Source organism: Notothenia coriiceps, unplaced genomic scaffold, assembly GCF_000735185.1.
Source record: "Notothenia coriiceps isolate Sejong01 unplaced genomic scaffold, NC01 NC01_scaffold00024667, whole genome shotgun sequence".
NCBI classification, from domain to species: Eukaryota; Metazoa; Chordata; class Actinopteri; order Perciformes; family Nototheniidae; genus Notothenia; species Notothenia coriiceps.
Genome location: NW_011357368.1, coordinates 2,373,343 through 2,396,483, shown reverse-complemented (window position 1 = coordinate 2,396,483; position 23,141 = coordinate 2,373,343). Strand labels below are relative to the sequence as shown.

Genomic DNA, 23,141 nt, shown 5'->3' with positions numbered 1-23,141 from the left:
GTTAGTCCTGAATATCTACCTAAATCTACAAATATCTTTGTACATTTCCAGGTTTCTCTCTTTTTGGAATTGAGAATCAAATTAAAGAACTTTTTCCAGGCACGGATTATTTTCTGCCCCCACTGGAGGGGCTAGCTGGTGAATGTTGGTGACGTGCGCGTGCCCAACTTTTTTCGCCTGCGCTTCCCCTCTCTAGCCCGTTGCTAGTACAGACCGCAGTGCAACTGCAATCTTCCGGATTTGTATCCACTTTGTTCCATACTTAGAGCTACTTTTGAACACAAAAATTACGGGCTCTATGAATAGGCAGCATGCATACAATCGAAGGTTGGCCGTTAAATTTAATTCGAGGGGGAGTACGATTCCTGAATTGCGACAGGGGGTTCTGGTCTGGTGGCCCAAAATGGAAAGAGACGGCCTGACTGCCCGAAAGTGTTATCAACTGCTAATTTGCCATATTAAATAGATCGTACATGTACAGCCTTATCATTATTATTATATAACAATTGTTAGGCCTATGTTTTATGTTGTAAATATCATAGCAGTGGCGCTGCGTCACATAGATGCTATGGAAAGTTTGTGGTATTATAATAAATACAATTACTGTTTGTATATCAAATCTAACTTATAGTTCATGGGTATCAGTTACCCTCTCTCGTCTGGGAATTAAGCACCCAGCGCAGCAGCAGCCAACCGCTGACCCGTTGCTTGTCCCGAAAATATGCAGCACATTTCAGCCAATCGCTCTCAATCTTTAAATGGAAAGGCGCTCTATAAGTCGTTCTAAATTTATTAAAATAAAAATGTTTTTATCTAAGAAAGTGTCGCCCATTTGAAACAGTACAATTAGTAAAAATATAATGTATAGTTCTTCAGAAGATATATCAAAAGCAGCCTCATGCATTTATCTCAATATACTCTCAGTTCAAAAATGTTTGCAGACCCTGTATAAAATATGCCCCATCCCCCATCTTCACAGCTCCCCACCTAAAATATGTTTCAACAGCTGCCACTAATAAATAGTTAAATCACCTGGCTACAAAGGCATATCAGCTAAGTATCATAAGTACTACTAATGGTGTAGCATGGACCCATATGTTATATTTTCCGTTATACAGAAGTATATTTACCAACATATTGTCATGTAGCAGAGCAATGTGGACTCACATACAAATGTTATGTACTCCATATATATATATATATATATATATATAATATATATATAGTATAGTATGTACTAGTATTATATATCATATATATGTATGGTTGTACAAAGAAGTAGGCTGAATATCTTTGTTGCTTCCAATAGATTGACAAAGGTGCACTCCTCAAGATGAGGGAACCGGCGGTTGAAGTAAAGAAGCCTTTGGAACAATCCCGGGCGATGGGAAAAGCAAGGAGGCAAAGAAAGGAGGCCTTTTCTTGGAGGAGGACGACGACGTCGGACACCAGTCATAGGTGAGTTATTCAAAATCGAAACACCAGGCCACTTTATGGAAGATACACACACAACCCAGCACACAAAAAACAAATATTTATATATGTTGTTGTCCTGTTCTCAGGAGCAGACCAAGCAAAGACCAGCCGGAGTCATCGTCATCACAGACGATTATCCAAAAAATTAAGGATCTTCAGAAAGGTATGTATCTGTTTCTATACTAAGTCCAAAGTGCAGTGACCTAAATGTACCTAAACTGTGCAATACATACCTGGCTGCTAAATCCTCAAAACACAAGTAAATTCAATTTAGAACTAACCTTTCCAACTGGCTTTTAACCCTAACCTTCTTTTTTTTTAATGGTGTGCTTTTTGAATAGGCCCAGAGGTGAACAAAAATAGTTACCAGAGGACGTATGGGAGGAAAGGGTTGCTGCAGGTGGAGAGGGAGAATTATTCCCTCCGAGGAATGCTTTGAGCATCATTGAAGTATGTTGATTTAACTGTGCTTGAGTCAAAAGTAGAAGTAGTCAGTTTGTTAGTAAAGTAGAAAGTACTCAGATCTTGTTTCTTGATAAAAGTAGAAGTATCAGGTCTTGTACTTGAGTAAAAGTAGAAGTACAGAGTGTCAGAATACTTTTACTCAAGGAACAAGATCGAGGTACTTCTACTTTTCTACAAAGATCTGACTATTCTACTATTACTGAGCACAGTTAAAATCAACATCGCGTTCAATGATGCTCAAGCATTCTGAGAATATCTCCCTCTCCAGTGCAGACAAGCCTTTCCTCCAACGTCCTCTGGTAAACTATTTTTGTTCACCTCTTGGGCCTGTATCAAAACGCACACCATTTAAAAAAAAAGGAAGGTGTAGGTTTAAGAAGCCAGTCTGGAAAGTTAGTTCTAATTAATTTACTTGTGTTTTGAGGATTTGCAGCCAGGTATGTATTGCACAGTTTAGGTACCATTTAGGTCACTGCACTTTGGACTTAGTATGAAAACAGATACATACCTCTGAGATCTTCATATTTTTTGGTAATGTCTGTGGATGACGATGACTCCGGACTTGGTTTTTGCTTTGGCTCTCCTGAGAACAGACAAAACATATAAATATTTGTTTTTGTGTGTGGTGTGGATGTATCTTCATAAAAGTGGTGGTGTTTCGATTTTGAATAACTCACCTATGACTGTTCCACGTCGTCGTCCTCCTCCAGAAAAGGCCTCCTTTTCTTTGCCCTCTTGCTTTTCCCATCGGCGCCGGATTGTTCCAAAGGTTCTTCCTTCAACCAGCCGGGTTCCTCATCTTGAGAGTGCACCTTGCTTCATCTATTGGAAGCACAAAGGATATTCAGCCTGACTTCTTTGTACCAATCCATACAGTATAATATATTATAATATAGTATGTAATATATATACTATATATATATATATATAGTATATATATATTATATAGGGGGTACATCAACATTTGTATGTGAGTCACATTGTCTGCTTACATGACAATATGTTGGTAATGCATACTCGTGTATAGGAAAATATAACATATGGTATGCTACACCATTTAGTATACTTATGAATACTTAGCTGATAATGCCATTTGTAGCAGGTAGAATTTAAACTATTTATAGTAGCAGCTCGTCTGAAACATATTTTAGGTGGGGCTGTGGAAGATGGGGGGGATGGCGGGCATATTTGTATACCAGGCGGTCTGCAACATTTTGAAACTGATGAGCTATATTTGGGCAAGGATACATGAACTGATGGGAGGGCTGCTTTTTGATATCATCTTTCCGTGAAGAATATAAAGTATATTTTTACTTAATTATCTGTTTCCAAGGGGCGACACTTTCTCTAGATAAGAAACACTATTTTTTATTTTTAATAATACTTTAGAGGGATTATAGAGCGGCCTTTCATTAACAGATCTGAGGACGCGCTGATTGGCGTGACAATGTGCTGCCATATTTTTCGGGGAGAGCAACGGTCAGCGGGTTGGCTGCCGTGGCTGGCGGCTGGCGTGGGGCTTAATTCCCAGAACGACGAGAGGGTAATGATTCCAATGAAAGCATCATAACGGTTTAGATTTGATATACTAAAACAGTATTGTACTTATTACTAAATGTTAAAACTTTCCATAGCACCTCTACTTGACCAGACGCCCATGTATATACCTTAACAATAAAACATGGCCTAACAAGGTTTGTTAAGTGATAATAGATGATGGAGAGGCTAGTACATGTCACGTGAGTCTTATTTAAATATTGCAAACTACCGCCAGTTGATAACACTTTCGCAGTTCCAGAGCCGTCTTTTTTCCCATTTTGGGGCACCAGACCAGTTACTCCTTGTCCAATTCAGGATCGTACCTCCCCTCATCTCAAAACCGAACGGCAAGCTTCGATGTGGTATCATTGTTAAATTCATAAGAGCCCGTACATTTTTGTGTCAAAAGTAGCTTAAGTAGTGGCAACAAAGTGAGATACAATTCCGGAGATTTGCAGTTGGCACTGCGGTCGTGGTTGCTAGCGCAACGCTAGAGAAGCGGGAAGCGCGGGCGAAAGTTGGGCACGGGCACGTCACCACTCACCAGCTACCCTCAGTGGCAGAATAACTCCGTGGCTGGAAAAGTTCTTTAATTTTGATTCTCATTCACGAAAAGAGAGAAAACCTGAGAGTACAAAAGATAATTTGTAAGATTTAGGTAGATATGTCCCAGGACTAGCAAAACGGTACCGGAGACCCTGTATGGAGGCAAACTTGTGCAGGTAAGGGACGGGTTTTCTCTTCACATTGGCTACGAACGGGATGAACTGCGCAATATAAGCGTATTTCATTTGGTGGTTTTTGTCTCACATTACTGGTATTCAACGGAATTTATAGCAGAGTATTACTACAACATTTTTGAATAGTTTTTTTAGATTACATGTATAGATTTCACTTTGTGTATACTGCTATTATTCCTAGTTTGAATAGCAGGGGCATATGTAAATTCAGTTATAACATATAAAATCAATATTGACTCTAAAAAAGCTGAGACTATACAGTATAGAACCAACCCTAGCTTTTTGCTGAGATGCCAAATTAAATGCCCACAATCAATGTGTGGTATAAATGGTCTGTGCGTAACAGCTGTGTGATTTTATCAATTTACAGACTCTGACTCATCCCAGTGATGAAGCTTCAAATGAAGATCGAATGGTGGGTGAGAGTTATAATGTGTATTACAGTGGACGATGGAGGTTGTGTTAGATTCATTTAAAATCATATTATCAAGGATAGTTATTGTTTAGCCTCTTGCTTTAACTCAGGCTGATCACCATTCTGGCGGGATATCAGATGACAAAGGGGAGGATCCACATCATGAAATGGTTAGTTTTTTGGCATTGACTGATCCACAGACTTAAGGAAATTGGACTCACTGGTGGACTTAACTATGACTCTGCTACTTGGTCACTGCCATTTTTTTTTTAATTGCATTGCACTGTGCATGCCACACAAGGTATCGTTCGTCCGTCATGTACCTGTCTTTGTATCCTGTATTGAATTGCTCGCTCTTTTTATGATGCCTGTCTCACGAATAGCCCCTTCTCTTTTTATATGGAATTAATTTGATTTCAACTTTCTGTCTCTCAGAGGTGACGAGAGGTAGAGATGGCTGGCGACGAAGCGAACAGATCACACAACATGAAATTGGTACCAAACATTAAACATGCAGGGATTGTTTCCTAATTATTAAAAAAAACCTGCTATTCTGTTAAAATCCATGACCTTTGCCACATTACAGGTAGCAGTTAAGAGACAACACAGTTTTTTCTATGATTGATAAGAATACAGATTTATCCAACACAAAAGAAGTTGGGTTACAAATATTTAACAAAATGTATCAGGAGTATTTTAATTAACTTATAGTTAACATTATTTTCACTGTATGCACAATATGACTTTTTCACCCGCAATGCCTACCCTTTCCCATTTACATATATTTTGTGCTGCATGCTAACACCTGTTCCCTATGGGGCATTCAATAAAGATTCCCAAATCTTTATCTTATAGCCTTTTGCTGTCTCTCCAGTTTCTGGAGGTCATCAGAGGACGGAGGGGAAGATCCAAACCATGAAATGGTATTAATTTGCTGCAGCGTCCACTTTGTTCAGAAAGACAATACTGGTGTTGCAATATTTCTTTGTAAAAGTAAAGATCTCCAATAAATTTGGTGTGTATTGACATGTGAGGACATCATAGCTAAATGTATTGCAATTGAACATGGGGGTAAGCTATATGCGATGAAAATGCCTTGGTTTGAGACAAGTCAAATGTTGAGGGCTAGCACAAACTGTTGAGACTCAATTTGTCTGCACATATATGATGATTTAAATGTGTTTTTATTTATGCTATTATTGTTTTTTTATAACTCACTGTTTGATCATTAACTGTATTTTGTAATGCATTTGTGTCTGTGACTGGGTAAATCTGTATGGATATTTCTAAATATGTGAGTAAAACGCCACATTGAAGCGCTGTATGAACTCAGTTGTCTCATTCAATAACAACATTGAGAACATCTTTATCTAAAGTGTAATTCTTTGGCTATTTTGTGTGAAGATGTGTTGAAAAAGAAGATGAAAATATATGTTACCTAAAGGGAAACCAACTAAAACTAGCAATGAAAAATACTAAACAAGGTATAAGACTTGCATTCACATAACATTTTTAAAAAATGCATACAATGGGACTTGAGTGATTATCATGATAAATACCATGGTAATGTCTGTAGTACCATTTGAATACTCTATGGAGTACCAGTTATCTGAGGTACCACGGCATGTACTATAGTATCAGAGGTACCATTGTACGTACCACGGTAACAGCTGTGGTACAACGGTATGTACCAGGGTTATACCATGGTATCATCTGAGGTACCATGGTACGTACTATGGTACACTATGGTAACATCATACGTGATGGTAGTACCATGGTAGTACCATGGTAGTACACTATGGTAACATCTGAGGTACCATGGTAGTACCATGGTACGTACTATGGTACACTATGGTAACATTTCTTATGGGAATATAAAAGTATGTGCCTGATAATGATACATCTTTATAAAATAAGGTCCTCTACAGTATTTTGCCTATAATTAAGGTCATCTACGAGCCACTAAGTATTTAGCAGTGCAGAGAGTAGACTACACATGGTTATTAGCTTTAGTTATGATCCCCTTTGATCTGTGACTTACAGCCTAACAAAACGTTCAGTATCTCTTTTCAGACAATCCCACAAGGGGTTTCACTAGAACTCGATAGAGGTAGAACAAGCTTTAGAAGCCTTCTAACTCAATACCAAAATCAAACAAATGATTTTGGGAGACTGTAAAGCCATTTCCCTGAGGAGCACGAGTACGGAGAAGACTAATCCTCATCTGAAAACATTTTGTTCTGGGTTAATTGTCTCTACGTAGCCATCTGCTTGAACCTGACCTCGAGCTTGCGTTTCATCTTGGAGGAGGCACATTTATCTTTCTCTATCCCAGGAGAGCGGAAAGGACAGTTAGTTATTGGCTGGGTTCGGTAGGCTAGTGGTCACAGAACCTCTGAGGCATTGAATTGTGGATCAATGCAGGCTATTAGCCGTGTTGTGGTTCCTATAGCTTGTGCATGTCTTGGTTAGAGCCAGACCTTGACCTCTGATTGAAAGGGTTAAAGCATGTTGAGAATAGGGCCTGCAGTGCGTTAAAGTCTTTCAGCATTATCAGCTCTCTCCGTTGCTTCGTTAAGTGCGTCGACCAAATCAATACACTAGTAATTTTCCATTTTCATTGCAGAGAGCTCGCCACAAACATGCGGTTCTTTATTCCATGTTATGGGTCTTTAGATGCACGGGGGGTGGAGAGTCTCCCAGCAGACTTCCCCTGTGGGAAAGCATTTACTGATGCAGTGCAGGGTTTTCAAGGACATACTGTAAACACACAAAATACCACAAACATGACTCATACAGTATACAGTAAAGGTCAAATGATATGTTAAAATCATTGAGAATACTAATGTTGAAGTTTAGCCTGGGTTGCAGCACCGTGGCTGCTGGTGTGGCAGCCCAGGTCGATGAGGGAGGGGTAAATGTTGTCAGATTGAGGAAAAAATTCACCAGGAGTTTTTTTGACTAATAGAATTAATTCTAGGGGTTGGAGCTTGGACTTTCCGACTTACAATTTTAAGGACCGCCCTACTGAGGCCAAATTTCAAGATTGATGAGTGAGGGGTAAATGCTGTTGGAATTTGAATAGAATTCACCAGGAGAGTTTTCTTGACTATCATAACAAATTCCGGTGGTTGGAGCTTAAAATAAATGAATTCGAAAATGTACAAGGCACTAAGGACCACACTACTGTACAGGCTAAGTAACCCTTTGTGCATGTGTCAGCATGTTGGTTGTCGTCAAGAAACTCGATTAAACTGATGTTTTTTTCCAGTTCTAAGTTTAACTTTACAACACAATTTTTTAACTGCGTTGCTTTTAACAATTTATTTTATGCAGATTAACTTCTGGATTTTACGTTTTAACATCAACAAGCTAAGCAAGAAATAGCTGCAGCCAATCAGCATCGGCAAACACAGATTTGTTACATAAAATTGCGTTATTCAGTGTTTTTACCAGTTTTAATCAGCTGGCCCATTCTGTAAATCTCTTTTAGACAACATTGTTGATTATAATGTAATATATAAATATATATTTTTGATTGATTTGTTACACTTTTGCAGCTTCCAACATGGATTCCCAGAGTAGTATGCAGTTTCTTCCATTATATTTTGTACTGACTCATCACAATTCCTACACCATTATTTTCCACTGTGACAGAGAGCTATTTTATCTGCAGGAAACATTCAGAACTGTATTCCCATAATGAAACCATTTTCAATTTATTCCTTACAAGATAAGCTGTCATTTTCAATCTGCTCAACATACAAGTATACCACCTAGAGGAGCAATATCATCCATCTCGCACCGACATTCAATCTTTGTGTGGCCACTAAAAAAAAGAAATTACAAGTACCAGATTAAGAGTAAAATACATTTACATATTTCATTTTAACATTTTCCTCCAGGAAACGATCTGCTCAATGGATGAGATATCCCTGGGCATTTTTATTAAGAGCAATGCTCTTGACTGGCAGCATTTAGAATGGCAGGGCTTTGACCTTGTCTGCAAAAGTACAATCACTGCAAATTAACCGAGATCCAGCAATTATAACTTTGAAGAAAGGCAAACGGCAATACAAATAGAAAATGTTATAATCACAAAGACTTCCTAACACATGACCTCAAGTATAAGCTTCCTGCCTTTGATATGAAATAATCATTTTTCCAAATTCAATCAACACACTGGCGCCGTGAACTCGGGCGAGCTAATTCTAGTATGTTGACAACAGAGAGAAACCCAGCAAACGATTCTGCTATTTCCAACAGTAAATGAAGACAACACTCTCTTTGAAAGCAAATTACCCAATTTCCATTCTCATTTGTCACACACTGGGATTGAGCCGGCCCACAATAAGCCATCACCATAGTAGCACATGGCAGCAGTTCTGACTCCCCCTCATTGGGACGGAGCCCATTATTAGACAGAGTCAGGCGAAGGGTTGAGAGGGCAGATGGGACCGAGGGGATGTATTATGCATGGGTTAGAACCGTGCTCTGAGGGGCCAGCTGAGGCCCCCGTCAGAGAGGGACAGACTGACCCGTCACACACTCTCTCCCTCTACAGCCCCCTCCCCCCTCTCCTCAGAGACTCAAGCAGCCTGTGCTCTTCCATGATCCTGGGCACTGGTCCAGCACTTTTGGTTAATATATGTGGAAGTCAGTCTTTTGAGTTGAAATATTAATCTGGACAAAGGATAACTATTTTATTTGGTACAACTGAATGAGGTATCCAGTAAGTATAGATAGGAGGATTATGACTTTAGCACAGGGGTGTCCAAACTACGGCCCGGGGGCCAAATGCGGTCCATGGACCATTTTGAAGCAGCCCTCAGCATATTAAAAAAGTATAATAATATATGGCCCAAAAATGAAACTTCTGCTTGTCTTATATTGTACTTCTTAAATATATATGTTCTAATATTTTACACAGTATTCATGTGTTGATTGGCCCCATTTTCAAATAATTCAGTCAATTAAAGTTGGAAACATTTTCGAACAAATCTAAGTTGATAAGAAAAAAGTCCAATAACTTATTTCCATAACAACCTTGAAATAAACCCTTCATATGTCCTCTTATGATAAGCAATATGAGGCTTCTGTTGTAAGGAATGAGCTGCCAAAACAATAACTGAAACCCTCTGGAAAGCTGTGGTGTACGCTTTTTTTCTTAAGCATTCACAAGTATCAAGAATAATTGATCTACATTGGATTGATTTTTCCAAAGTATAACTTAACTAAGGCAATATACCTCTCCTCTAGCGAGTGGCCCATCCCTTGGAATGTTTTTCTGTATGTGGCCCTTGGTGAAAAAAGTTTGGACACTACTGCTTTAGCATATGCTGTCATGTAAGGAACGTTGTTTTTGGCCACAAGGGGGCAGCGGAACAAAAAGAAAAAGACAACATTTACATTTAATCAACAAAAAGTTGATACGTGTAATGTACATGTATTGTCTCCACCTGTTATTAAAATAGTTGCCAACACAATCAGCAGACATGAAGCAACATTAGCTTTGGAAATCAGGTAGATGAGGGTGCTGACACTCAACCAACAGTAAAGTAGCTAGCCTAAACAATTAGCGTAAAGACACTAAAATGCTACATGTTTCTGAGGGCAAGAAGTACAAGATGGGTAACACTTGACAATTAACCTACTTTTTATTTAATTAAATCATTGATTAGTACGGCTTTATGTCAAAATCACCATCAATATATAGTATCTCCAAAGTACACGTTTTCATCGATTTAAATTCAACTGTATTATTGTCACTAAGGTCAGAAAAAGAAGACTTGGTTGATCTACAAAACGTACTGGCAAAGCTAATATTGATCTTCTCAGAACAGTCAGCAATACGATATTGATTTGGTCTGTGCTCCATACACATTACAAAGGGCTCCCAACTGCCTTTTTGAGAAAACTTTATTACAAGAAAAATTGATCGAATATACTTCTATATTCATTGTTTTTACCTTTTGAATGTGGTGCAACTTGGTCAAAGAAAAAATAGTCTGCTTTGCTTTTTCTGTAGGAGTGACGGACGTGTGTGCAGCTCTCAACTGATGATTAGAGCGGAGTGAAGGACGGAGGGGGTCAGTTGGATCTTATTTATCAGTGTCTCCACTCAGTCACTGTCAAAGTCACCTTTAATGGCCTCCAATCTGCGTCCATGTCCCCCCTGTGCCCAAAGTCTCTCTTTCTCTCTCCCTGTTCCCCTCCACTGATGACTGACAGCACCGCTAATGTAGTAACAGCCGGGTACAGCACGGGAAGGGGACTTAGAGAGAGGGTCTGTGGCAAAAGCTCAGCAGCCAATCTCCTCCCAGCTTGACTGCAGCATACACGCCAGATGGGCCTTTGAAGGCAGAGAGAGACTACCACCGCATTGAGCTGTCTGTAGCAGGGCAATATAAGTGTTTTGTTTAAATGCCCATGTTCAAATGCTAAGTCCTGATTAGGTTTTCAACTTGTCCTTCACCTTTCTCAGTGATTTGGGGTCAAGTAGCTCAATAGGACAGTGTTTGTACAGCTGGTGGTCCAAAGTGAATGTGAAACTAAATAAAGTGGCAACCATTTTTCCAAAAGACTGCTTGTACTGATATCATGAATTTAAATGGATTTGGAGGCATGGCAAGCCTTCGCTACAGTTAACAATACTATATTCAACGTTTTTATATGGTATTTAAAAAGATCCTTTTGGTTTGCGAGTTCTTGTGTTTTTGCAAAGTAGTTGGTTATTGGAATTTGAGCAATAAGGAAATGTCTCACTTGGTGTTGAATTAACTGTTTAAAGGAGGTTATGTAGCGGCCAAAATCATATAGAACTAAAACAGATAATTAACTTAAAATAATACAGCCGCTGAGGCACTAGTTAGCGGAATACGCAGGGCAATGATCCAGGTCCAGACCAGATTATCCGTTGTGCATTTTATTCCTATAACAAAATACAATGAACAGGTTTCCTATATCTCTTTCCTTAAGCCTTTCCTATGGCTTTCCCTTGTGTGGCTTGAAACACCCTGGTAAAAAACATTTGCCTACTACAGTAGTGCTCTGGCCGCTACAGGTTATGAGAAGTTTTACTGAAGAAAATGTCATGCTATGTGTTATCTGTCCAACCTATTAACGTCCGGAGACACATTTCCAGGTTTGTAGGATTTTCAGATTTTGTACAACCACAGAAACGATCAAATTACTTTCATATTTAATTTGCTTGTATTTGGAGCTTCTTGTTCTGAAGGAACAAAAAGGCAGAGCGATAATTATTGAAAGACACCTGCTTCACAACATTTACTGTGACTAAAATGAAAGAACAGCTGTGATTAAAGAAGATGTTACCATGCCTATTAAGAGGAAAATTTGAGATATAGTGATAAAGTAAAAAAAAGTTAAAAGAAAGGAGCGTTCAATGTCAGTCGCAAGTCCCTACGTCACATGTACTGGTGTGAAAGAGGATTTCCTTGAGCATTAAATACGCTTCTTAGAAATATACAAGATTGTAAGGAGGTACTTTGTTTGGATCTGTGTGCCAACCCATTTGAGTTTGGTATAAAAGACTGCATAAAAATACATAAGGAGCAAGCACTTAAAGCTTTGCATCCCTGTTGTGGATTACAGTTCATGACCATTTTTATTTAGCACCATCTGTTACATTGTATCTCATAGTACAGCGACATTTCCAGCACAAATTAATTTGTATTAGTGTGACGGCGTCCAAATGACACTGAAACAAATTAACACAACGAGCATATGCGCATTAAATCGCAAACAGCTCAATCTCACTCTTGACACTGCCACTTCAGCTGGCTGCAGTCTCCCTCCCCTAATTGGAGTAAACAGGAATCCGACTCATCTCCTCCTCTTCCCTCACAAAAGGTTATGTGAAATCATCAGCAAGAACATGAGCGAAGCAAGAGGAGAAGAAAGATGTAGGAGAGTGGCTGACAATAATGTCTCCATCTCTTCTTTTAGTGGTTCAGAAGTAGTGGTCTACTAATAAAAAGGTGCCTTGCTAACAGTTCACAAACATCAGTCATCTAACCTTCTCACAGCTGCTTACTAACAGTGAAATCTCCAGACAAATGTATCTAAAGCCACTGGGGTCACCTCGGAATAAGAGGACTTGGAAGAAGATTCAGTCAAACAAAAAGGGGGTGTCAAGAAAAAAAACTCATTTACTGCTAGAATACTTTCTATGTTCTGTTCAGTGGATCGGTTATCACACTGAGGGAATTTAAGTGGCAATTGACTCTGATGGAGGAAATGTAACCTTGTTGTTGCACCCCTATTACACAAAGTCAATATTTTCATTTCATCTGAGGCCCTTTGCCGGAGCGGCTGAGAAACAGCATTCTGCGTCTTCACAAACAATTTGCACTGGAGCAAAATGAAGCATGAATTCTACTCCCACACTACACGTCTGCCAGGTATTGGCACAAACTAGGGTGTGATCATTTTTCACATTATCCTGCAATGGTAAAGTGGATTACATGCGTTTTCACTGCATTGCAAATTGTTGTTCCACTACTTATGCTTTTCAATCTGACAATCCCTCAATTAGGGTGACGATTGATAAATCGATTAATATTTTAGTTTAAATATATTTAGCCATAAAACAACTTAAACAATGAGAAGTCAGGCTCACTTAAGGTGGGATGAACTTTAAGGTGGATGAGCTATTTTCCTTTTGGTGGCAAGCTGCTCAGAAACTTGACCAACAACCATTACCTCCAACAACAGGAGGTGATAGTCCATTCATGACATAGTTATATCATATCTATGTTTTGTGTGAGTTAATATTAAAAGTCAGCTATCATGCAATTTTTAGGCAATAGCATAGGTCTCAGATATATAAAATGTATAAAAAACATGTCTTTGAAGTGTTTTGCTCAAAATACCAACCAGATCACCCATTCTAGCCATGCCTCATATCCTTCTATATCACTTCCTGTTACTAAAGTGCTGATTCGGGGTATGAATAAAAAATAAAAGAGGGGGCGGAACTTACGCCTGCTCATGCGGGACCCGGCAGATACTGTCTAAAATAAATGCTGCGGTGATGAAATGTCAAAACCACATGAAGGATTATTTCTGAAACATTATGGAGCTCAAAGGCTTTTTCTCTTGCCGGTTTACCACAAGGTGAGTTCCTTTTTATTTCCTGCTTCTTCACACATGTGCTCTCTCCAGTACAGGTTAGCTGTGAGTGTTAGCGATGCTTGCTAATGTAAACACCGACCATATTACGTCCAAAACACGTCAGGCATTGATTCTGATTGTGAGTCTCTGATAGGGCCGTGGGTCCACCACGTGGGTGCCATCTGATATGACGTAAATAACGTCATATTGGATGGCAAATCTGGATCAGCTCGTTGTAGCCCCGTTTTCAGAGATATGCGCAAGGAGTAAAAGAGAGAGGGTTTTATTTTCTGACACTTTGTGAGTTCATTGACACGCCGGGAACACATATTTATGTATAAAAGACATCAAAAAGTGCATTTTGCATGATACAGTAGGTCCCTTTTAAAGTAATTGATTCTGTTGAGTGACTTAAAGGGGCATAATGCAAAGTATTGACAAAGTTTGATGTTATACATTTCCCCCAACCTGTATCCAACAACTATTGCGTCATTGATGAGTCTCACTTTCTTTAGCTCCCCTTGCCCTCTAATGCAAACAAATGTCTGGTTTCTTGTACCTGTGCGTCCACGAGGAGGTGCCTCATCAGCGTCATGGACTTCTGCAGCGGCTCCTTCTCAGGAGGAGCGAACACAGGCTGGTCCGGCTCCACAGGCTTGGGTCCAGTCACAATGAAGCTTGCAATCTGGTCATTAATGCTGTTCAGAGACTGCACGGCTAGAAGGGGACACACACAACAAAAGCCAGTTATCATTCAGAGCATTTGGATTTTGACATGATTAAACATCAGTCATTAATCTGTAGAATTTAACTGGCATTACAAAAGACGGTTAAAAAACTGAAATTATAGCTTTTTTTGATGGTGTTGCTATCAGTGCAGGCAGGCTGAAGAAGTGCATCATAAAATGCTTTAAATACCAGAGCACCATTAAAAACACACACACGCGCACACACACACACACACACACACACACACACACAGTCATATCTCTTCTTCCTTTGTGGATGTATTGGCTCTCTCTGAGCAGGAACAGCGAAGATAACATTGGGAGAACGAGGTTTCCGACTGTCACACTGATTTCTCTGTCAACGCCCTTTCTGGTCCAGAATGTTCCGTGTCGGCCTGAGAGCCATCCTGTTTTTGTTTCCCTGCTCTTGCCCTTGTGTGTCCCTGGCAAACCTCTCCTTTCAGGTTTCCTCTCCGGGCTTCCACATTAAAAAATAGCTAGCCCCACTGTATTTCCTCCTTCTCACACTCACACACACTTCCTCAATCCATTTACCATTAATCCCCCTTAGCCTCTGAAAGGTCACCACAACTATTTCCGAGGCCACCCACATGGCGGAAAAGGAAAGAGTGTGAGAAAACGCAATTTCCATATTTCTGTGCCTTTTTAGCATAAATATCTCTGTTGTATTTTTCATGAGCGGCTACACTAACTCCCAATGTGTCATTATCCATCTCTCCAGTGTTTAAACTTTGCTAAAATGTCACACTTACAGACAGTATAAAGGGAGTCAAAGGTGCCGTGATGAAGAGGCCACCTGATACAGACTCTAAAACATTAAATCTCATGTTCTGCTGAAGCAATGCCCTGGCACATTTCCGGCAAATTAAAATATATCCAACCTGCTAAATCCATACTGAGTAAAATGAGTTTAGGCCAATAATCTGGATAGGGTCTTTTCAGGATGTAAATATAAAGCCTCTTTCACACACAAAAGCCCACGCAGAAAAAAAGAGCAAGAGCATAGATTAATGCGTTACATAACCAAAAAAAAAATCTTTCACCGTGGCTGACATTTCCAAGCTAACAAGCTTTGAGGAGGAAATTTGACAAGTCGGCACCGAAGGCGGCAGAGATAAGAGGGGAAAGAGGGGGGGGCAGAGCGTGTCCCCTGGCGGTGAGATTGGAGCAGCCGTCAGATGTTTGAATACGTGAGCGCCGGGTTCAGACACTCCAGCCACCTCTCTCATACAGCGCATCACATCAAGCACTACAGTAAGCTGGGGTTTGTTCCGACATGTTTATGTGGTGGATTCCAAAAGGCAAAAGGTCACATGTTCTCTTCCTGCTACCTTCCTGCATAATGTACCTGAAGTGGTAACCACACAAGTGCACATCAGCAGCACTGTGTGAACCCTTTTCGCCGCTTCCCTAAAGCTTTGGCAGATGTTAGTTCAGACGCTGACTCTTAGTGCCCTCTACTGTCCAAAAAAATAACATGCAGGCCCTTCTGAATAACAAATTGTCATTTTAATCATGGGTTTTTGATAATTCTCCCTTCTTGTGTTTTTAAATGGGGTTGCCAAAACATAAGACACCTACAGCTGAAACAATTAGTCTATTAATCAATAAGTTGATCAACAGAAAAATAAATCGGCATCTCTTAAAGACATGTTTTAAGGATAAATACCAAAAGTGCATCTCACTTCTGAAATGTAAATATTTGCTTCTCCAATATCCCCTTTCAAAATGTTATTCTAGTCAAGCAAAATAAGAGTTTTAAAGACCTCCTCTTGATCTTTGCGAAACGGAGATGGCATTGTTCATGCTCTTGACATTTTTAGAGACCAAACAATGAAGGAAATATTCAAGAAAGTAATCGGAAACTGTAGCCCCAATCTCAATATTACACAGTCCAGTTCAAAAGCACGGTAAACCTTAAGCTCAATAACATAAATGGTAAAATAACCCCCTCTCTGACAGAGTCAATTCAATAAATATTAATTACATAGAATATGTAAACATCATTAATAAGATTAAAATGCAGGGCCATTGATTATGAAAGACACACACACACACACACAATATATTCTTCTTCGAATATTGACTGTCCAGTTGCAAAAATCGTAATCATTGCGCATTCACATTAACAAAAAGCAATCAAATACATCACGCATCTTTTCTCAGACAAACTATGAACCTGCGCGAGACACATCCCCGTGTCTCAGCAGTCTCCTTGTGCAAACTGAAATAGATTCTCCCCACAGCTCGCCTTCAGCAAACATAAAATCTGAGAGGCAGGGATGAATGTGCTAAAAAAACAGAAAGCTAAAATTGCAGTAGTTAGGTAACAATAGTTGCAACAACAAAAAAATTGAATTCTTGCTGAGCCCTCCACTGTTACTTCACTTTGTCTTCTTTCTGTCATTGTTTTTCTTTCCATGGGTGTCTCGCCTGCATAGACACATTACAAAGTGCCTCACAAGTCCTCCTATGGAGCTGAACAACGAGGATGAGAGGCCACAGAGACGCCCTGTCAGGCTTTATCTGCTCTTAAGGGACAATTTTGGGTACCAGCCGAAATAAGATCACTACCGATGAAACATTTATGAAAAAATGTATGCAGTAAACCTAATAGAATAGGGTGCAGAAAGTCAGGCTTATGTCGAGATAAAAGGGGCTTATTTCATGGGAATTCTTCACAGCACACATGAAATCTTGGAGAAATGTCACGAAATATGGTAGGTGACGAGCCAAAATTCAGTTCTGAGGGTTCTGATGTCAGACTTGCATTTGCTACTATTCACTGAGCTGTGAAAGGATCCATAGAGTTCTTTATTGAACTTGGGGGAGCCAACTTCTTCTTCGCTATCGAAAACTGTCACTTTGCAACTCTGCATATAAAGTGATGGCGTAATGTTCAATCATGTGCAGTTGTGTAATTCTACCAATTGTAATCCCTGTTTTAGAACATAGTCGGTATTTCACTTCAGAATGTGAATAACATTATCATAAAGTCCCTATTTTCATGTATTATTTAGAATTTGATTCTGGCACTAATTCACCTATGGGCCAAGTGGATGGGAAAGAACAGTGTTGAGGTATCAAAGCTCCAGCAGCATTTGAAGTTCTGAGGGGTTGATGGAGCTCTGATAAAGTCAGATAAAACAGTCTGAAGTCAGTGAGGACAATTGATAGGCCAGGTGATGAATAATGGTTGGGATGAGTATTGGACCTCTTCAAAAACCAAAATGTTACTGAAAAAACATCAAACTGACATTACTGTATGCTTTCTCGATGATGTATAGTTTTTTTATGTATTTTTTTTAAATCAACATTATGTAATGATACTCAGATTGCATTAATGTATCTATGCCACATTATTGGGTTGATTTCAGGCGGGACTAGGGCTGAACGATTAATCGATTTTAAATCAAAATTGGGATTTTAAATGATGTAATTATCAAATCGCAAAGCCTTCGATTTTTTTTTATTTTTTTTTCTTCTTGTGTGTCAGTCATCCACACCAATCAGCTGTGCTCCACATGTACCAGTCATTGTTAACCAATCACAAGTGGCCCATGATAGTAGGTGATAGACAGATTGATCCAGTCACCTGCCAAGTATTTTTGAAATACTTTTCCAAATGGCTTCCAATGGAGCTTTCCTAGATGGTTTGGTGAAACAAACCATCTGAATCAGGTTAGTAATGCTCCATCACCTGTTTTACATCTATTACAGGGTGAATCTTAAACTGAAGCTTGACTTTAAAGCAACCCAACGGAAGTTTCATGTAAGTTTAGTTCTTTCACTCGTAGCTCGGGCTGCGGGGGTGCTAGAGACGGGAGCACGTTGATATGACCTTCCTAACCGGAGATATGGCCGCATTTTACAATAAACTTCCGTTGGGTCACTTAAAAACAAATATCGCAAATTGAATCGCAATCGCAATATCTGTCAGAAAAATCGCAATTAGATTATTTCCCCAAATCGTGCAGCCCTAGGCGGGACTACTCCTTTTGGGGTAATATTAGTGCAACTAGTTCCTCTCGTGCTTCACAGGAAGCAATGCATGTGGTTTAGTGTGCGCATTATTGAGCACAGTCTGCACCTCTAAAACAATCTTAACATTATTGTTATTTAAGGCAAACTCTAGTCTCTGAATTACTGCAACAAAAACGGTGTAAGAAACTGTAAAACAAAAAAAAGTGATGATAACATCTAACTTGACAAAGACTGAAGCTGTTGCAGGCCCATGAATGAAGAAAAGAAGACAGGAAAGAAACATATAAATCAAATATTTATCAATGATAATCAAATGATGCGAATTAAAACTGACTACGGATGAGTTTAAAAAGAATCAGACATCATAAGTAAACGTATGCCATAGATGTTGACTGAGGAGATGCAGCATCCAAAGCCTCTTGACAGATTGAATGGCCTATAGTGCTATACAACACTGCCCCCTAATGGCCTATTGTTCATCTGAATGCCTGTGAACTGAAGTAGTCCGAGTTTGTTTACAGCACACGCATTTGAATTAAATACTCTGTGAAATCTTAAAAGATAAAGAGAACCAACCAATCATTACATGTATATCTAGTATGAGTCTGTCAGAGTGATAATATATGACCTGATGTGATGTTTAACACTTATAAGAGGATTCTTTCAGCATATTATATCGCCTTAGATGATGTTATAACGGCTCAGCACTTGATGTGTGATCACATGATGTTCGACGTGGGTTTTGAGAGTCAAGACTTGTGAGCCATCAAAAGAAAACCTTCACTGAAGAACAGACCTCACGCACCACTGATCATGGAAATTGCTACTATACCCGATTAAGACTTTTGTCGACCGTTATAGACATGTTGATTTGAGCTAATCTTAACTTGACCACCTGGCATCAAGGTTACCGTTAAAGAAATTAAGAAGCGCATGCTGACAGTCCAATTATTACATTTATACAACCGATTAATTGTTTCAGACTTTAACTGAGAAAATATGTTTATTATCTTCTGTTTGTGAGCATTTCTTTGAATCCGAGGACGTAATATTTGGCTAGTGATGGGCATTTTTCGGGCATGTTTTGGCCTTATTTTATATGGACTAATCATAGACGTAACCCTAACCACAACTACCCTTTAAAAAAAATAAAGAAATACGTAATCATCAATTGCAGCCCTTTCCTGCTTGTGGCACGGCATAGAGCAGAACACTTTGTACGATAAATCCCAAATATAAATCACACACCACGTTAACACCATAAAGACGTTGCACATACACCATTACGCATGTTTGTACACAAATGCACAGCAGAGGATTTGCATGCTGCTGATAAAGAGGCAGAGAACAGGAACACACATCAGTGGTTCGGAGGAGCTGAACCCCGTGGGTTCTGTAGCCGTGAAGCAGAGAGCAGCCAGCAACACTCTCATCTCTGCAGAGCTCATTAAACTCCACTAATCGTATCTGTTACCGCTGTAAAGGGCTGAATAAAAGGGAGAGAAGCAGGACTGGGATGTGGTTTCCTGGATGGTTTGTTTACGTGTGTGTATGCGGGAGTTCTTATGTTTGTGTGTTTGCTGTGATAGAAAAATACAGCGCTGGCTCACCATATCTGTCTATCCCTCCCTCCAGCAGAAAATGCATCCTCCTCGATTTTCCCTTCTATTTTCGCTGAGCTCTACATGCTCTCCTATTCTCTCTGCCCTCATTCTTGTGTTTTTCTGCTGCAGTTGTAACAACATGTTCAATTGTTGACTGGATTACAGAGCAGCTTGAGCTTGTACTCTATTTTAGCACGAGAGATAGAATAATAAACAAAATAAAAAGTGGCTGATGTGTTGGCACAAAGGGGCCGCAGCCTCAACGTAACTGGGCTAATCTTATTTAAACATCCTCTCTTAATAATGTAGCCTCGTAAATACACTCAGGCCTCTTGAGTTAAAAGGAAAAGCGTTGTGTCTAATTCTTTGTTGTCTCGGGACAATTTTGATTTTGGTAACAGCCGACGCAAAGCTCTGCACCAACAGGAAAGATTCAACTCACGCCAAAGTGGAAGTCTAGATAAATTGAAACTGATATGACTCAAAACAGTCTGGCTTTTATGCCTTGAGAAGATTTTGTGGAGTATTTTTATAGACACTGGGTGGCCTGGAGAGTGCAGTTCTCAGCGCTTCTCTGAACTATAAGAACTGTCTTTGTAGATGCTGTCAAAGTTTGGATCTAGGCCAAGCATCTAGAGGCTTTGCCTGTGTTTGCTGTAACAACATACTTTCATTTGTTTGGTAAATCTGCCTGACTATGATGATTAAATGTGGATCCCCGGTTCGAACAACTCAAACTAAAGTTCAAAGTTGAACTCCCGAGCACCCCGCAAACATCTCTGATCCATAGGGCAGGATAATTGCATGTGGCGCTTCAATTTTTCTCTCTGCAGCACGGTGTGAATTTTAAAGACAAAAAATCTCTGACTGTGAAATGACTTTAACGCTCTTTAACAGGATTATGCACTTTCTCTGAACCTACGGATGAGCAGTTAATGGGGAATGCTGAATGCATTAGCAAAAACATTAAAGCAAATGAAAGAAAATTGGAGTCAGACTAGAGAAACTGGCCATATACCTGTATATTTTTATGGTTTTATGGTACGACACCTTATATGTCGTAGCTGATATATTGTACTGCCATGTGGTAAATATTGTGTATGCTGCTCTTGCTCTTTTGCACTTTTTGCATATCATGTATTTTGTTTTTGCTATGTTTGTAAAATGTAATGTTCTTAAATGTTTTATGTGAGGGACTGCGGATGGAAATTAGCTCAAAGCTAAATTCGGCACTGTTACGCTTGATACATTTGAACGTTTTAAGTGTTCATTACTGTGCATTGTCCCTGCCAAATAAACTATAAAATATAAAAATAAATAAAGATAAAACTGAAAAAAAACTACTCTCACACAAACTCTCCTCTATTTCCCTTTTGATGTTGGAGTATGTAATATTCATGAGTGTTTTCAGTCGCGAAGGTGTTGGTCACAGTGGCGGAGCTGGGGGGTGGCCGTGGCCCCCAGCTGAATCCTGGCCACCCCTATTGGCCACCCCAAACACCCTCACCACGGGGGCCCAAAATATTTTAGAACATTAAGAAAAAAATGTTTAAGTAACCTTTCATCATTCATCAACAATTACCGTAATTTTCGGACTATAAGCCGCACCTGAATATAAGCCGCAGCAGCGGCATACACCTCTCGGTTCCACTTTTACTTTTGCGCGCTACCTGTCTCACTCTTTTCCGGCCTCCAGCTTTTCCTGCTGGAACCCGCCGCTTAAAGGTGGGGGTCCGCGGACCGGCCATAGAGCCCATAGAGTTAAAGGTGTTGGCCGTTAGCTGTAAAAATCCATAGTCTGTACAATCCCAATGCCAATCCCAATTGGGATCCCAAAAGCCTGGGGGGCGTCGTGGGGGGGTATATTTCCGTTTTTGACGCTGCAAAGACTCAACCGGTAAAATAATAAAACCGAGTCGCGATTCCGGTGTGGAACACGTTATTAGTACGCGACAGATTAGTCGTAGCAACTATTCACGGTGTAGACACTCCCCCCGTACCTAATAGAGCCCGTTTCCTCTTCACGAGGTGATAGTGTCTAAAAAAGTCCCTAAGCACACTTGTTAAAACTCTCTTTACCCAATAAAACAAACGCACGATATATTTTTACAAAATCTAGAAACTCCAAGTAGAGTACTTACTTGTTTTCCTCGTTTTTGTTTTCACCAACGTAATATAAAAACAAGCCCCCACATAATATATATATAAAACTAAGGTAGTGGGGAAGACAATTCACGTCCAGTAAGTCTGGTTGTTACGACGGAGTGGACGGAAGTCAACCACCTCCTTTTCGACCAAGTCCAAGTCGCTAATACCCTGTTCCCGAGCGCCTCGGATTTCGTACCGTAGACAACCCAGGCCGGGTCCGCCTCCCTGTTTTGACTAAATCAATACCCTCTATCGGACCGATTTTTTACAATGGACGTAACATAATTTTTAACAGTCGATTTTCTCGTCACTTATTATTTTCGGAGTACTTAAAGACATATCATAAATTTATGATTACAGTCGGATCATTTTTTTTTGGTATTGTTAGAAGTAATAAATGTTACCTGGAATGGTTGAATCATTGTCTGTGTAAGGTGGTGAAAGTTACCTGGTGTGGGGTGGCGAAAGAAAACTTTTTGAAAAGCCCACTGTATGTGACCAGCGGGAAAATCAGGGAGAGGAAAAGAAAAGCGAGGAAACCTTTTCGGACTGAAACACTAGCAACTCTGTAGCATGTGTGGCATTCTCAAGCATCGTAGGACAGGAAGTGGTTGGAAGAGTGAGGAGACGATCTTTCACGGCGCCCCCACGACGTGGTGCAAACCTCCCTGGCTTGGCCTAATGTACCATTTATCTTCCCACGCCCACATGTCTCCTCGAAACTCTAATTAATTTGACAAACCTTTCTTTTCTTCAATTTACTTAAAATTCAAAATCACTCATGTAAAGCTATATTGCAGATAATTACACATGGCATTAAAAGCTGATGAATTCGGTCGCGGAAAAAGGGATAAAAAGCTGCGACGCCGAATGCATATTGCACGCC

The 23,141-nt window shown here is 39.8% G+C and overlaps 1 protein-coding gene across 1 annotated transcript in view; it reads right to left on the bottom strand.

Moving 5' to 3' along the window:
• Positions 1-23,141, bottom strand: part of LOC104955408 (uncharacterized) — a 154,957-nt gene that overhangs the window by 84,274 nt on the left and 47,542 nt on the right. Inside the window, exon 2 of the mRNA XM_010782735.1 lies at positions 14,330-14,487. Coding sequence (XP_010781037.1) covers positions 14,330-14,487 — 158 coding nt within the window. The remainder of the gene's footprint in view (positions 1-14,329; positions 14,488-23,141) is intronic.